The sequence below is a fragment of the Rhinolophus sinicus genome, linkage group LG01 (genome assembly GCF_036562045.2).
Source record: "Rhinolophus sinicus isolate RSC01 linkage group LG01, ASM3656204v1, whole genome shotgun sequence".
Lineage (NCBI taxonomy): Eukaryota > Metazoa > Chordata > Mammalia > Chiroptera > Rhinolophidae > Rhinolophus > Rhinolophus sinicus.
In genome coordinates, this window is record NC_133751.1 from 179,863,831 (window position 1) to 179,878,549 (window position 14,719).

The following is a 14,719-nucleotide window of genomic DNA, read 5'->3' on the forward strand; positions in this document are numbered from 1 at the left end:
TCAAATAACTTTCTCTACCAGAGTCCAACAATTTTTAAATTGTTTCTTGGAAACAGTTTCTAAAGAGCTAAGAATATCAACAGTATATTGTGGACTGTAAGAAGGAAGAATTGCTTCACATTTCCTAAATACTTTCAAATTAAAAATCTGCATATCAGTGACTTCAGATTTTACTTTTTGTTGCTGGTACTTTGCTAAGGAAGAAATACAGCATATACAGATACTCTGTCTATTCTGTGTTTTAAACAAATATCTAAGAAATACAATAAGATCTACTAAGTACCACTACTGCTGGGTTTGTTTTGGGTTGGTTTGACAAATATAGGTTGTTTTCTGTACCCAAAACAACAAAATAAAATGGAAAGACTTAATGCAGGACTATTTATGAAAAGAACTGGGACAAATACACAGGAGACAAATGAAAATTTAAGAAGATACTCATGTTTATTATCTGATTTACATTTGACAAAGCAAAGGTAGGTGCAACAAAGAGCTGTTTGACAAAATCAACCCCAGATATCAAACAGGATTTCCCTGGCCGCCCCACAGGGCACTTTGCCACTCCTAGGTAGCTGTGCTCTGCAAAGCAAGCTCTCAGTGTAGACACTGTCTGCTGCACTTGGAGTACAAGCTTGCAGGCATCTGACATCAAAGGAGCGGACCATTAGACACTCAGAGCTCTAGTTCCAGATGTCAAAACTCAATGTTAGTAACCAACAAGTAGTACAAATTATGTACTAGAATGGTCAGAAAAAGTAACAGGTTTTGAATACTGTATAAAATACACCCTTGAAAATGCTCTTGGGAGCTGCCTCTAACTTATTTCCTTTCTTTGCCAAAGTCTGTTCATTCATGTCAAACAAAGAACAGAGTACAAATTCTTTTTTAAAAACTACTTGAACAATGGTTATTAACTTCTCCCTAAGACACATGCCTCAGGTTATTTACATAAGATTTGGGATCATCATACTTCAGGAGTACCTTTAATTCTGAGCTTACGAAGGTATCCGTCCTATTATATAACAGGATACTCAGAAATACCTGAGGTATAATCGCTGAAAACTTTGAAGGAGAAAAAGATCGGAGTTTCCTATACTCGCATAAAAATATGTACACAGTTGATATAGAAAAACTAAAATGTGAACAGTGTTAAAGCATAACAGATAAAAGGAAGAGGAACTTACTATAAGGCTCCAGTTCTTCTGACTATAGTTTGCACACAAGTTTGTTATAATAAAGATTCTCAGGCTGTATCAAAAATGATTTTAGGTGGAAACTTCAAAAACCAGCAAAACCCAATTCAAAACAGGATTCATTTCTAGAGAAAAGCGTGCACCAGTATCCAATTCTGCTTCTGGTGGAACAGCAACATAAATCTAATTTTCAAAAACCTAAGTCTGCTTCTCTTTAATCAGATGTGTTTATTTGGCTATGAATACGCCCTTGCCCGGCCTCTAAAGTGATCTTTTTTTTTTTTAGCATAGGTTACAGAAAAGTATGCTAATTAGACAGACTACGCCAAGTACTAGCTTAATTTACATAAAAGATACAAATCTGTCAATTTCACACTTTGTACTCCTCTCTAGCCCTGTATTTTCCTATTTCCTGATGTCTCTTAGAAACTGGCAACAGGAAGATTACTTTCTTAAGGGAATAAATAAAAAGCTTTAAGAATTGGCTAAAATAAGCACCCCAGAATTACTTTATGAAGTAGAAACTCAATCACTATTTAAAAAAGAAGCGAATTGGGATATTTTGGAAACAATATTACATCAGGAATTCTCCAGCCAATGCCTACCACATTCAGGGACATTTACATTCAGTGGGACTCCTTTCTGAACACGTATGTGTAAGGTCTGCTGTACTCAGCATGACGGAGAGAAGGGGAGCGAGGGGGAAGGATATTTTCACTTTCTGTTTTTAAGAAACGGACTTAGAAAAGTTTTATTAAAAGACTCTAAAAAGCATGGAAAACTCACACATTCTTCCCACAGCATGCATGTTGTTTTTCTGCCCTTTTGAGCACATAGTTCTTGAAAGGCACCTCAGGAGGAGAGAAGAATAAGCGCATCGGTGGGAACCACAGGAGCAAGACTCTTAATAAGAATTCTTCAGAAAATTCTTTTCAGTTAAGTCAGTACAAAGGAGCAAAAGATGTGCAAATTAAGCACCAAAAGTCAAGTAATATGCCTCTCGTTTTCAAAGATAAAATAATTAGCCCCCTCCCTCATCTTCTCTCCATCATGCCTTTCATATAATGGTATTTCTTTCTGAACTGCCGTTTAGATAAAGCTTGTCATTGGATGAGGAGCAGACCGATTGATCAGCAACACTCAGAAAACAGATCTGTTTCTTTCCAATTCACAGCCTTGCATCACAATGCTGAATGCTGAAACCTAATCCCCCTAGTTTCACCTTGTTATTTCACATAGGAAAAAAGGAAGGAAGGAAGGAAGGAAGGAAGGAAGGAAGGAAGGAAGGAAGGAAGGAAGGAAAAAGAAAGAAAGAAAGAAAGAAAGAAGCCACCAGAGGTAAAAGCAAAAGTTTTAACTCTTCCATTAGAAAGTTCATCATATAATTTTACAGATATCTAGAAAAAGGCAAATACATTTTAATTTTATTTTACATTAAAAAAACCAGTCTCAAAGCAAGCACCTGGGTTTTACTTCAGCTTATAATAATTTAATGTGCCTGAGAATTTTTGTGCAAATACACGTCAACTTTCATTTAAAATATGCATAGCACTTTGGAAAAAGTTTAGTTGCAATCAACTTTCCTTATAAAAAGAACTTACAGACATAAATATACAACATTCTCTAATTCCTACTGATTGTACGTTTGTTTTAACCCCATCCAGCCTCCAAGGAAATTTGAGAGACATGTAGTTAGTTACTCACTCCTTGGCCGCTACACTTATCCAGAAGAAATCTTCTGAAAACAAGTTTCCTTGGTTCCATTTTACCCATATTTCCTTCTTAAAGTAAATCCCTTTTACATGTTGTGTTTTTTGGATGTTGTATAAAAATACAAATTTAAAAAAATTAAACTTGTGTTAATGACAAATACAAACGAAGTTTGGGTGGTGTTTGGGGTCCCAGAGGCTCAAAGTCTTGAAAACAGAAAGGAAAAAAGGGAGTCTACTATGCCGCTCTAATGAAATTCCTTGTTTGCTAATGCTGTGAGCATACCACTTGATGGATGTGTAATTTAACCAGACATCAACAGGAGAAAACATAAAGGCCACCTTCCTGCTGTCTCAGTAACAGACCGAGCTTACCCCAACCTTCCAGAACAGTTTTCTTTAGGCAACAGTCAAAGCTGCTCTCTTTCTCTTCCCATCTCCTAACCTGGGTGCTCCCTGCTTATGCTTCCCAGAAAAGTCCTAGGCAAGTTTAGTATTTCCGGTATGTTTCAATATTACTGAATTTATTTTCTAGTCACTTTTTATTTTCAAGACAAGAAAACACAACTGAAGGACTATAGTAAACCTTTCTTCCTCTTCTGCCTCCAGACACTCAGGACCCATTCATTTATACTTTCAACTTATTAGATCTCATTCATTAGGCTCTCATCCCCATTCTGCTTCCACTCTTCCACTTCCCTCTTCCCACGTTCACAACCCTTCTGCAACATTCCTGTTCCCTCAGTTAGACCAGACGACATGTATATGTATCAGTGCAAATCTCTCCTTCATCGGCTAATGTGCGTTAAGAGGTCAGTGAAGTGCTGAACCTCAGTCTTCCTTCAGGACATCCATTTTGGGTGAGGGTGCGCAGACTGAGGCGCCAAAGCTACCCATCATGATTGGAAGACTCTGATTCCTCCGCAATCCACTCAGTAAGTTGCTACCTGAATTTAAATAAACTGCAGACTCTGGTCTTTGAAGACCAATTTCTGCCTCGTGGCTGCTTCCATTTTCTTGGGCATCAGGGGCTTTGATCACTCTGGCTATCCCCAGTCTCTTCAGCCTGTCCACTAAGTTCATCTTCAACTGGCCAACATCAGGAGGGTTTCGGGAAGGTCTCAATCCATACCTCTCCTGGAGGAATGTTTCAGCTGGTCGGGAGGCCAAAAAATTTTCAGAGAGATGCACTCGAGGCTCAAAGGGCAGAGGAGAAGGGCAAGGTGAGTGAGATGGTGAATTTGGTGGTGTGGAAGGAATGGCCAGGGCTCTGGGGAGAGGCTGGAGGAGGGGGTTCTCTGAAACTGGGCCGTGGTACACTTGAGCGGAGATACCTTGCTCTTGTAGAAGTTTGGCCAAGCCCAAGGTGCTACTGAAGGTTACGGTGGAATCTCGTCGGTTGGTGATGGATTCACCAGTGCTGTGTCTGTAGGACATAGCAGGAGGATTCACCGCTGTGTTTGATGAACTGCTACTGCTACTTCCACAAGATAATAAAGGAAACCCAGAGCTAAAAAAAAAAAAAAAAAAAAAAAAAAGCAGGAGAGACAGCTTAAGAATAAGAAGCAATCTCCAAGTCAGCATTTAAGTAATTACTGTAGCTATCCACAGTAAATATAGAGGGACAGCAAACACATTAGTAACCGAACTCTAAGGAATGAAAATTTTGATATGTTACTTTAGTGACTGGCTAATTATTTGTAATTTGTCATTTAGTTATGAACTTATTGAAACATATTTCTTTTCATAACATGGAAGTTTACTCTTAGATACCTTTACTCTTAAATTTTAACTCTTAAAATATATATCTCTCAGAATATAAATAAATTTTATGATGGAAACAAAAGAAATGTAAATATTAAAGTAACTCTAAATGAATACATGCACTCCATAAAGTGAAATATACCAAGAGACAATAATCCATGAGTAAACAATACTTCAACTTTTTAGAAAACACAATCTTTCAGAATTAAACCAAAGATGCTCTTCTAAGGAGAAATTTATTTCTTTTTAATCTTTCAATTTTATATTACTGAGAACTAATAAAGTTCTGTTAAATTTCCATTTTTAAGAATGTTAATTCCAAACAGTAGTAGTATAGAGATACCAAGGGACACATTTTTCTCAACCTTGACTTAGAACATATGTTTTTGGGCAATTAAAAACAATTAAAAACTTTAACAGCTTTTAGAATCTTTCTTCTTATTTAATATGTTGTTAAAAAGAAAAAAGAAACTAAACAAGAAATTGTGCACTCAAGAAAATGGTGATAGAATGGAGAGAGTACTTCTTTAGTCAATTTTCTCCCCCTGTGCTAATGTTACCATATTTAATAAACTTTCATTTCAACACAAAATGGTACATCAAGATATCAAGATTTTTAAAGATTATGAACAAAATACAAGATAAGGATTAATAAATAAACTTACCGAGATACCAACTTGCATAAAAGCAAAACACAATTTGGTTAAACTAAGAACCTCTGATCTGATGCAGTGTGTGTATTATACTCCCCGTCTCCTACCTCCCTGTCCCCGCTTTACTGTAGAATTGCCTATCCTTTCCCAAGTTGTATACTTCATATGATGGTATCAACCTGAATTGAGAGAACCAATTTTATACAACTTATCTTGTTGACTGTAAGAACAATGTAGAAAGATTGCCGATATGTCTGTTCATCACAGACTGAGATTTTTATTGGACAACACCCAAATGCCTCTCTAAACAATTGATTTGCTTCTATCTTATAGACATTGTGAATCATACTCTTATTTCCCTCCACACTAGCAGCTAGAAAGTTGACTCAAATGCATGGCTCACCTTAGCAAGTATGTAAGACTTTATGGTCCAATTGGTACATTAAAGTTATTTCTCTATCTGTTTTATATCCTTACTCTTGATTCCTTTTTGTTTTATTTTTCTTCTCTCCTAGTTAACATTATCCCGGCAATGTTCCACAGATCTTTGAAAACTACCTTAGATTCTTTTGGGAATTGGTGGGATAGAAATAGTAGCAATATGGCTTAAAAAACTCTCTCAACTACATGTTGGAGTACCCACTAAGCACTCTGCCGCATACCAAGATACAATGGTTAGCTAGAAGAAAAGCACATGTGTAGTTGAGTTGAAATTTGTTCACGGGACGGGACACCGCTTTTACTTGCAAGAACAACTAACAGACTGTGTAGTAAAGAATTTGGCCTTGCTTAGAGGGGTCTGAGAGGTAATCTGTGCCACCGCTGACAGAAGTGTCTTTGTTTGCGATGAAGATTTTGGGGTGGGCCTGGCCACACCCAATAGTTGCAGGGTGAGGGCTGGCCATGCCAGAGAGACCCACGATTTGATTCAGGTGGGGGCTTTGGGTCAGTGGACCTGAAGGTGAGTTCAATCATATGGGTAATCAATGAACCAATCGATCATGTCTATGCACTGAAGCCTCAATACAAAATCTGGACACTGAGGCTGGGGTGAGCTTCCCTGGTTGGCAGTACTGTGTGTGCACTACCACGCATCGATGCCAGGGAAGTAATGAATCCTCAGGACAAGGGACGCTTTGTGGGTGGGAACCCTCCCCAACTCTGGCTCACTGTCTCTTCCTTTGGCTAATTTTAACCTGTATTCTCTCCCCGTAATAAATAGTAACCACAAACATAATAGCTTTCAGTGAAATTCTTTGAGTCCCTTTAGCAAATTATCAAATCAAAGAGTGGTTTTGGGAACCCCATGAACTTGTCTGGTGTGGGAGGGCTGGTCCCTCAAATCTTGCAGTTTGGCTAACTGTGGGTATAGTTCCAATTGGGCTATTTACTACCTGTCTAACCTTGGACATGTCACATAAACCTCCTCTGCCTCAGTTTCTTCATCTACACAGCATATACCCACTTGCCCTGGCTACTTCAAAGACTTAGAATTGTCCATTGAGAAAATGCAATGTGAAAATATTCTAAAGACAAATTATCACAGAACACTAATTTAAAATCTGGGAATTAAAATGAAAGTAATTTTTAAAAGAAATTCATAAAAACATAGTTGAAGAAAGAAAGAAGTGAGGCCTCAAATTGCCCAGACCTACCTAGGGGTAACCTGAGTGATATCAGACGGATGTAATATCCTACAGGTGGTGAAGGTGAATGTCAAGTTTGTGCACGAGAGACACTTCCCTGGGTTTGAGGTTGCAACTGAAGTAGAGATTTTTAGGGAATCAAACACAAAATTGAAAGACAGGGTTAAAAATGTAAACAGTTCATTATTATTTATTAATAATATTGCATTTATCAAGTGTCATTTGTACAATAATCCCCAAATCTGGAAATGAAACACACATAAATATTGCATTAGTAGTTACTGGTTAGTATATAGCTGAATCCTTTAACACCATCATTTAAAAGGATTAGAAGTAGCTTAGAAACAAGAGAAAAACACATACTGAGAAAAAATACATTAAAAAACCCCCCAAAAATCCAAGATCTAGTCATCCAATCTTTCTAGTCAAACTATCTACTTCAGTGGTTCTCAAAGTGTGGTTTGCAGACCTTGTGGGAGTCTACAGATCAAAACTACTTTCATGGGGATGCTAAGACGCCATCTGCATTTTCGATTACGTTGGCATTTGCACTGCTGGTCCCAAAGCTATGGTGGGTAAAACTGAGGGCTCCTTAGCAAAAATCAGGGCAATGGCACCAAGCTGTACCAGTATTCTTCACTGTTGTCCACTTACAGTTTTTAAAATAAACAAGCCAGATTCACATAAGAATGTCCTTGATGAAGGACATTATTTATTAAATGTTAACTCTTGAATTCTTTTCAATATTTTGTGTGATGAAATAGGAAGTAAGCATTAGGCACTCTGTAGCATACCGATGCAACGTTCATCTAGACAAAAAGAGCATGTGCAAATGAGTTGAAATTTTTTCATGGGACACCGTGTTTACTTGCAAGAACAACTAACAGACAAACTAGTTACCCAGATTTGGCCATCTGGCAGAAATTTTTCTTGAAAACGAACGTAGTGAGACTATCTCTTCAAGAAAAACAGCTGACAGTGTTTGCTGCCACTGACAAAATTTGAGATTTTGAGTGAAAATGAGAGTTTTGGAAAACCTGTATCCACCGAGAGCTTGAAAGCTTCCTAATTCTAACAGATTTATCAGATGAGACAAGTGGCAATATTAAGGTGGTTTTACTATATAATGAAATGTGTCAACATTTGGAAGATCGGCATAACTCAGTGAACCAGTATTTTCCAAATGATCAATGCATGTTACAAAATCATACATGGGGAAAAGATGCATTCAAAGCGTAGGATAGACCAATAAATTTTAATGTAGCAAAGTATGAAAAGTTCACTGATAGGGTTTCAGATTTCACATTGCTATAAACCTTAAACTACCATTTATTAAGTTTTGGTGTTATATAAAGAATATCCACAAATACTTGAGGGGTATTAAAATAATCTTTCCTTTTCCAACTACGTATCTATGTGAGGCTGCATTTTCTTCACCCTTCAACCAAAACAACGAATTGTAAGACTGAATGTGGAAGCTGATATGAGAATCTATCTTTTACTAAGTCACAAATTAGAGATTTGCAAAACTGTAAGACAAAACCATTCTTCCCACTACTTAAAAAATAGCTATTTTTCATAAAACATATTATTTGCGTTAACATGTAATTATTATTTTTAAATGAGTTAATACTTTTATAATTTCTCAGTTTTGATTTCTAACATGGTAATTATTAATAGATACAACCTATATAGACAAGCTGTCTTGTATTCTCAGTGATTTTTAAGAGTATAAAGAGGTCCTGAGCCCAGAAAGTTTGCAAACCACTGACTAAATTGATCTCTCTCTCTCTGCCCAATCGATTTATGTAGTCCGGCTAAGGAAAGTAGAATTAGAAGGGCCACTAAAGCCATTAATTTTTCACTATCTTACGTTCAAGACTAAGTATACTGCAGTGAGGCTTAAGTAGAGGTAGTAAGCTGACCATAGAGTAAGTCAGGATGCAAAGTACTACTAGTTACTAGACTATATTCAACAAAGCACTCTTTTCACCTGTGGCTGGACCACCTGCGGAAGTAACGGGTGGTAGAAAGATTCCTGTTGCTGGCTTGGAATCTGTAGGTTTTTGTTCCACTTGAAGAGGTTGCTGAACCTGAAAAGTGATACCTTCCTCTTCATCCTCTTCTAAATCTGAGAGGTGATAGATGGCATCCTTGGGCAACTGGGTACAGCCTTTAGTAATGACACCTGGTCGTGGGTCAAGAATGGTTCCTAAGTTTGGTTGAGCAAGCTGCTGCCAGTGGTGCAGAGTTTGTGATCCTGAATACGCAAGACAAAAACAAATAAATAACAAGGCATGTTTAAAATTTTCCACAAAAATTAAATCTTGAAGCAGAAGCTAAAATTACATGCGTGAAAAAGTAATAATAATAAAACTACTTATTAGTCTTAACATTTTGGTAAAATTTGCAAATTAAAGTTCTCTGTGGAAGACCGACAAGTTGCTGAAGATATAAATAATTATCTTTCTATTTCAAAAGTTAACTTTAAAAGGGACATCTAAAGCAGGGGTGAAAAAACACTTTTTTTTCTTTTTTTTAAGGCTTAGGTGTACAAAACAGTGCAATAGTTAGACATTTACACCCCTCAAGCTGGACCACTTTCTTACACCATATACAAGAATAAATTCAAAATTGATTAAAGATTTATATGTAAGATCTGAAACCATAAAACTCCTACAAAAAAATAAAGGAAGTAAATTGGCAGACATTACCCTTAGTAATACTTTTACTGATCTATCCCCTCAGGCAAGGGAAGTAAGACAAAAAATAAACACACGGGGTTACACCAAAATAAAAAAATTTTTCACAGCAAAGGAAACCATCAATAAAACAAAAAGGCATCCTACTGAATGGGAGAAGGTATTTGTCAATGATACATCTGATAAGGGGTTAATAGCCAAAATTCATAAAAAACTCATTCAACTCAACACCAAAAAGACAAACAACCCAATTAAAAAATGGGCAGAGGGCATGAAGAGACATTTTTCTAAAGAGGATATACAAGATGGCCAACAGACATATGAAAAAATGCTCAACCTCACTAATCATCAGAGAAATGCAAGTAAAAACCACAATGAGATACCACCTCACTCCAGTCAGAATGGTTATCATCAATAAATCAATAAACAAGTGCTGGCGCGGATGTGGAGAAAAGGGAACCCTCGTGCACTGTTGGTGGGATTGCAGATTGGTGCAGCCACTATGGAAGTCAGTATGGAGGTATCTAATAAAACTGGAAAACAACACTCTTTATAGCAACCAGGATGCCGAGGCAGTGATGAGAAGGAAGGTATGTGCCTCACAGGTGGGGTTGTTATTTTCCCAGGTGACAAAAATCAATACTTCTTCAGCTTATTAAGTTTGATGTCAAAGCCAGGATCCTAGGATGGAAGACACCTTGAAATTTCAGTGATTTTTGTGTGTGTAGGTCCCCATCTTGTTCATGACTCTCCTTTCACCAGGCTCGCAAGGAGAGTAAGAAAATGAAGGAAATGATAAAAGGTGGATATACCCCCCATGCTTCCTGTCTACGAACCTGGTGAATGATCACCCCAAGCATTTGCACCAGATGCGATGTCTAATTATGACACTATGGTCATTTCATCCTAAAAATGGCAACTCTGATAAATACCTGCACTAGCATTAATGAACACCACTAACACATAGAACTTCTGAGATTGAGGGGTCCTCATGGCTTTCCTACTCAAAATTTTGTCTAATGCAGACTCTCTTATAATAATAGCAGAGAATCATCTGAAGATTGTCAATATTCTATAAAACAAAGAAATTTATTTTGAATTCGTGTTTTCTCTTAGGAGAGAACAGAAACTGAACTGAAATGAACAGAACTGAAAAGAAAAATACAGGCACACATACCTCTAAGTAAATGAAAATTGGGTAAAGAACTCTCTTTTGAAAAGGAAGATAGAGATGAAATATTATATCTAGATTATTTTTACTTATCATATCCCATTTATCTTACCATGAAAACGGCCATCAATGATATAGCTTAGCAAAGGACAAGAAAAGGTTCCTCTTCCTCCCTCAGATTTATGTTAAAAAAAAAACCCAGTAAAAGAAAACTGATGGCTGATGACCTGGAGAATGCAGCTCTCTTCATTCATTTTCCACAAAGTACTGCAATGCACTGTCACCTAAACTATGAGATTTGGAGATAAGATATATTCTGCACATATTGCTCTTACAGTTACGATACAAATCACAGTTCTAGGGGAAGGAAAGGCCAACAAGCAATGTGGCTTGAAAATGGCCCTTACTGATTTATTACCTTCAAGGGGCTTGACAATTTGTAATTTTTCAGGCATAAAACACCGAAGGCAACTGGTACTGCTGAGGTCCGTGATCTCCGACTGGTCAGTGCATAGAGATGCAAGGCTGTCTGTGGAGGTGCCACAGGCACTGATCCCTTCTCTCTGATCAGCCAAAACATGGATCTTCCGCTCCCATTCGTCAGCAAAGAACTGCTTCTCACTTAGGTAGTTCTGTCGCCGCAGACTAAGGCGATGCAGTGCTGTAGCCAAATCACTATCTTCAGAGAGTCCTGGCTGACCCACCTTCTGAGCGCTCCTACACGAAAATCACAGCTATTGATTAGATCTGTCAGGATCATCAGCACAACCTAGACCTCTCCTTTCTACAATGTGAGTGTGCAAGAGAGTTTCTCTTAGATATATGGAATACAATAACAACAAACCAAAATCATTAATGCTATATATCATTTTTACAGATCATTTCAAATGACTTCAGATAGGCAAAAAACATACTTTATTATTAGGTTGTGTTTACTAACTTTTCTATTTCATTTAATTTACGAAACTACTGATATGACCATCTATAAATTCAGTTTAGGTGGTCAAAAAAGTAAATATTATCCTATTTCATGAATCTTTAATGCCACTGATTACAGAAGGCACCATTATTTTATGTACTACTAAGAAAGAAAAAAAATGCTGCTCATTAAACTATAACATGCCACTAGTTGTAAAATATAAACAATTTCAAAAATATTAAAATGTGGTAAATTTTCCTTTGGGCCATAGAATCCTCTATGAATATTGTAGAATATTTAAGAGAAAACAAGATTTATAAATACTGCATTTTCATAGTTCTGTGCTACACATTTTTTTCACTTCTAACCATTTAAAAAATTAGTCAAAATTAAAATTGATATCAAAAGAGAATAGCAAGCTGAGTTGCAGTTGCTCCTGGCTACTATGTATGAATTCACACAGATCTCAGAGGAATGGATTTTTGCATTAGGAAAGATTTTTCTCAGGTGCTAAACATCTGTTTTCCAAAAGCTTTCAGCTGACTTTGAAGTAATGCTGCTTAATTTCTAGTTAAAGGTAATTCAATGAACTGAATTACAGAAAAGTGGGGGGGAAAAAATCTAAGTTGAAACAAATAGGAAATTAAGAGAAAGCTACTTTTCCTCAATACGTGTTCAAGCTTGTTGTTTATCCTGAAGGCACTAAAGCAGCTGAATTATGAGCATGGGTTATGAGCAAGTGTCACCTGATGCTATGCATAACTGCAAATGACCAAACAAATTCCAACAAATTTGATTTTGAACACAAAAAAAGATTTAGACTCAAACTCTGCCACACCAAAGAAGTAGTGAAGAATTTCATAGTTCAGTGCAAGCTCCATTTTGAACACTCTTAATTAAATGTGGCCTTTTCACTCCAAAAACTTTCATGAAATCAAGGATCGATCTTATTAATACAAACAATGATACAGGGCATCATTGTGGAATGAAAACTGACAGCTCCAGCACTTCCTTGGGATAGCACAGAGCAATGCGGGACTTTGAGTATGTGAATCTGGTATGTCAATGCCACAAATGCAGAACCACCGCCATGATCTATTTCTTACCCTGGAATCTCCTCCGAGTTGCTCGCCTGGCTCAGGAGTGTTTTGTCCTCTGCTTGTTGTAAACCAGACTCAAAAGGTTTTGCTGTCATGATGACACTTGAATGGTTGGAGCCTGGAATGGACAGCAGAGCTGGGAATGGGACAGAGCGGCCCCGTGTGTCATTGGCAATCCTGACGGTATCAAATACCCGTTTCTGTTGGGCTCTATCAAAAAAGAAGTGTTCATTATTGCCACTGCCTACTGCTGGAGTGCTTTAGAAAAGAGACACGTATGTGCAGTTGATTAAAAATAAAGAAGCCCTGAATAGCCTCTAAAGTTTAGGAGAGATCATCAGAAAATAAACTGAGAATAAGAGAACTCTCTCACAAATGTGAGCACTAAGAGCAAAAAACTGAAAAGTAAGCAGACTTACTGCTGACTCTCATAATACCTATCACTTTGGATTGTGCTTTCTTTTAAATTTCCATCCCAGTGGTTGAACAACAACACATCTGATCTGTACTTACTTTTGTTTAAAGAGAGAAGATTCCTCATCCAAACTCAGCTTTTTACGCATGGTCCCCTCGATCTCAGCTGCCAAAGATTCCTAAGAAAAAGAGTTTGAGATTCCTACAGTGATCATGTAAGAAGGCTGTTAAGAAAAAATGAATTGTCCTTAAGTTAATGAACAGGGTCTCCAAAATCCAGTCCTTCTGGTGTTATAATACAAGAAAATATAGAACAAAAAATACATTCTGGAAATGTAACTTTTAAACAAGAACCAACTACTTTTTCATGGTATATTTTTACAGGAAAGCAGTGGCAAAAACCAATATGATAAATAGAAAATATTACATATGCAGACACACAAAAATAAAAGGTGTGAAAGGCTATAAAACAAGACATTAACAGTGATTCTGTGGAGGTCAGGATTTGATGATATTTAACAATTTCTTATTGCTTCTCTGTAATTTCTAATTTTTCTATAATAAACATGTACAGCTTTTATAATACAAAAAAATCATTAAAAGAAAAATAAGCAAGCTTCCCTTTCCCCTGGTCAGAAATGAGGATTCAAACAGCACTGGTGGCACACTCAGTGGGGCTGAGCTGCCAATGACTGGGGTTGGAGGTACTGGTATGAACAGTGTGGATGAAAGATAGATATAGATGTGTTTGTGTGTGTGCATGTATGTATGAACATACATATATTTCTTAGCTCTACCTGCTGATAAGGCCTGGATGCAACAGACTCAGAGCACCCAGATCTTGGATTCTAAATACCATTCCTCATTAAAAGCAAACAAAGCAACTTGAAGAAATGGCCAATCCCAGGACTGTGACAGGGAAAGGGCAAGATGAGTTTGAAGGAGATCCCACTGGCCATATGTGGGACAATTTGAGTATCAAAATAAAAAACAGTAGTAATAAATTATAATCCATTGACTAAAACAGTAATCTGTGAGTCCATACTGAAATAAGTGAACAAGTGAATAAATCAGACAGAAAGCTCTAACTCACAAAAGAATAGCAATTAGCAAATGCTGAAAACATGATGAAATTAGAAAGTCACCATCTGGCAATTATCATGTATTATACCGATGTCAGTTTCCTGATGTTGATGGTTGTAGCACAGTTATGTAGGAGAGTGTCCTTGTTGTCAGTAAAAACACACTGAAGCATTAAGGGGTAATATGGTGTATCTGCAACTTACTGTTAAATGGTCCAGAAGGAAATAAGAGAATGATATGACAGATGTAGTAAAATGTTAAAAACTGAGGTATTTAGGTGAAAGATATATGAGAGGTTTTTGTACTGTTTTTGGAATTTTATTTTAAATTTAAAGTTATGTCAAAATTAAAAAGTTAAAAACGAA

General features: G+C 37.0%; 1 protein-coding gene across 3 annotated transcripts in view; it reads right to left on the minus strand.

Annotated features, from left to right (window-relative positions):
• Positions 1 to 419: 419 nt before the first annotated feature.
• TRAK2 (trafficking kinesin protein 2) overlaps positions 420 to 14,719 on the minus strand; it is a 56,256-nt gene continuing 41,956 nt past the window's right edge. For all 3 annotated transcript variants that reach the window (XM_074340039.1, XM_074340038.1, XM_074340044.1), the window contains 6 exons: positions 13,371 to 13,450; positions 12,864 to 13,067; positions 11,257 to 11,555; positions 8,959 to 9,225; positions 6,975 to 7,080; positions 420 to 4,412 (listed from right to left, as the gene is read on the minus strand). In XM_074340039.1, coding sequence (XP_074196140.1) covers positions 3,734 to 4,412; positions 6,975 to 7,080; positions 8,959 to 9,225; positions 11,257 to 11,555; positions 12,864 to 13,067; positions 13,371 to 13,450 — 1,635 coding nt within the window. In that variant the 3' untranslated portion in view covers positions 420 to 3,733. The remainder of the gene's footprint in view (positions 4,413 to 6,974; positions 7,081 to 8,958; positions 9,226 to 11,256; positions 11,556 to 12,863; positions 13,068 to 13,370; positions 13,451 to 14,719) is intronic.